The sequence below is a fragment of the Galeopterus variegatus genome, unplaced genomic scaffold, assembly GCF_000696425.1.
Source record: "Galeopterus variegatus unplaced genomic scaffold, G_variegatus-3.0.2 Scaffold7596, whole genome shotgun sequence".
NCBI lineage: Eukaryota > Metazoa > Chordata > Mammalia > Dermoptera > Cynocephalidae > Galeopterus > Galeopterus variegatus.
Window position 1 is genome coordinate 81,679 of NW_007733707.1, and position 1,438 is coordinate 83,116.

Here is a 1,438-nt window from a genome sequence, read left to right on the forward strand (position 1 = left end):
GGAGCGCGGCGAGGCGCCCTGGGAAGGAGCAAGAGACGGCGGGTGGCCGCCCCGCCCGTGGGACCACCCAGCGCGCCGCTTCCTCCTCCCCCTCCCTTGGCTTGTCAGAGGGTCACCGAGACACCCCGGTCCGCTCCCCTCAGCCGCTTTACCGGTGGCTGGGGCCTCCCCCGCGCCAGGATTGGATGCAAGAGAACGGGGTGGGGGCCGGCGGGGGGACCCCAGAAGCCCAGGTTCCCCGCTCGGGTGCAGAGCAGCCCGCAGTGCAGACGCTGCTGGCCCGCGCTGGGGAGGACCTCTGCACGGAGCTGGCGGGCCGGTGGGCAGCGCGGAGGAGGTGGCAGCGGTGGCCCCCTCACGCGCCGGGCGCAGGATGTTTGACAGCTCGCAGTATCCCTACAATTGCTTCAATTACGACGCCGACGACTACCCGGCCTGCAGCTCCGACGAGGAGAAGCGGCTCACGCGGCCCGCGTACAGGTGACCGCGGGAGTCGACGACCCTCCTCCGCAGGGGGCTTGGGTTGCCAGGACCTGCCTGGGATGGCGGAAGAGGAGGGGGCTTTCTTCTTTGGGCGGGGGGAGGGGGTGCTCAGAGAAGGGACACGTTCGTCCGCACTTTCGGGACTAGCCGGAGAAGATTCTCTCAACTTCCCTGGAGAGGGGGAGACCCAAGTGTGGAGGAGAGTTCTGGGGTTTGGGTGGGAGCAAGGAGCAGCCAGCTCCAGGGGTCACTTACCCAAACAACTCGTCCTGGCTCTCCACCTCCAACACCCCGATGGCGCCCTGGGGGAGGGAAGAACGGGGTGGGCCGCGGGAGGGGACACTCCAGACCCCCCGCCGGGCCTGCGCTGCCTGACGCCTGGGTTTGCAGCTACATCGCGCTGATCGCCATGGCCATTCAGCAGAGCCCGGCGGACAGGGTCACCCTGTCTGGCATCTACGACTTCATCATGCGCAAATTCCCCTACTACCGCGCCAACCAGCGCGCCTGGCAGAACTCCATCCGCCACAACCTGTCCCTCAACAGCTGCTTCGTCAAGGTGAGCCCCCCACCCCCGTCGCCCCCGATCAGCCCCTGAGTGTCCCCGGATTGGTGACACCTGTGCCAAGTCATCCCTGATGACTTGCAATGTCACAGGGGCAGCTGCTGGAAAGTTCGTTCTAAGCCAATTGGGCCGCCTCCCCCTGCTCAGTGAGCAACGCCACCCAGCCCGAGTGACCGGGCAGCAGCACCTTTTCATGGACCTGTGGGGTGAGCCCAGACCGGGCGGCGGGGGGCGCCTCTGGGAGCCAGCCCCGCGCTGAGCCCCTCTCGCACCGACAGGTGCCGCGCACCGAGGGCCACGAGAAGGGCAAGGGTAACTACTGGACGTTCGCAGGCGGCTGCGAGTCGTTGCTGGACCTCTTCGAGAACGGCAACTACCGGCGCCGGCGCC

At 67.8% G+C, this 1,438-nt stretch overlaps 1 protein-coding gene across 1 annotated transcript in view; it reads left to right on the forward strand.

Moving 5' to 3' along the window:
• Window positions 1-373: 373 nt before the first annotated feature.
• LOC103607624 (forkhead box protein L1) overlaps window positions 374-1,438 on the forward strand; it is a gene marked incomplete at its 3' end in the record, with an annotated part of 21,400 nt that continues 20,335 nt past the window's right edge. The window contains exons 1-3 of the mRNA XM_008592105.1: window positions 374-480; window positions 874-1,042; window positions 1,327-1,435. Of these exons, the coding sequence (XP_008590327.1) occupies window positions 374-480; window positions 874-1,042; window positions 1,327-1,435 (385 nt within the window). The remainder of the gene's footprint in view (window positions 481-873; window positions 1,043-1,326; window positions 1,436-1,438) is intronic.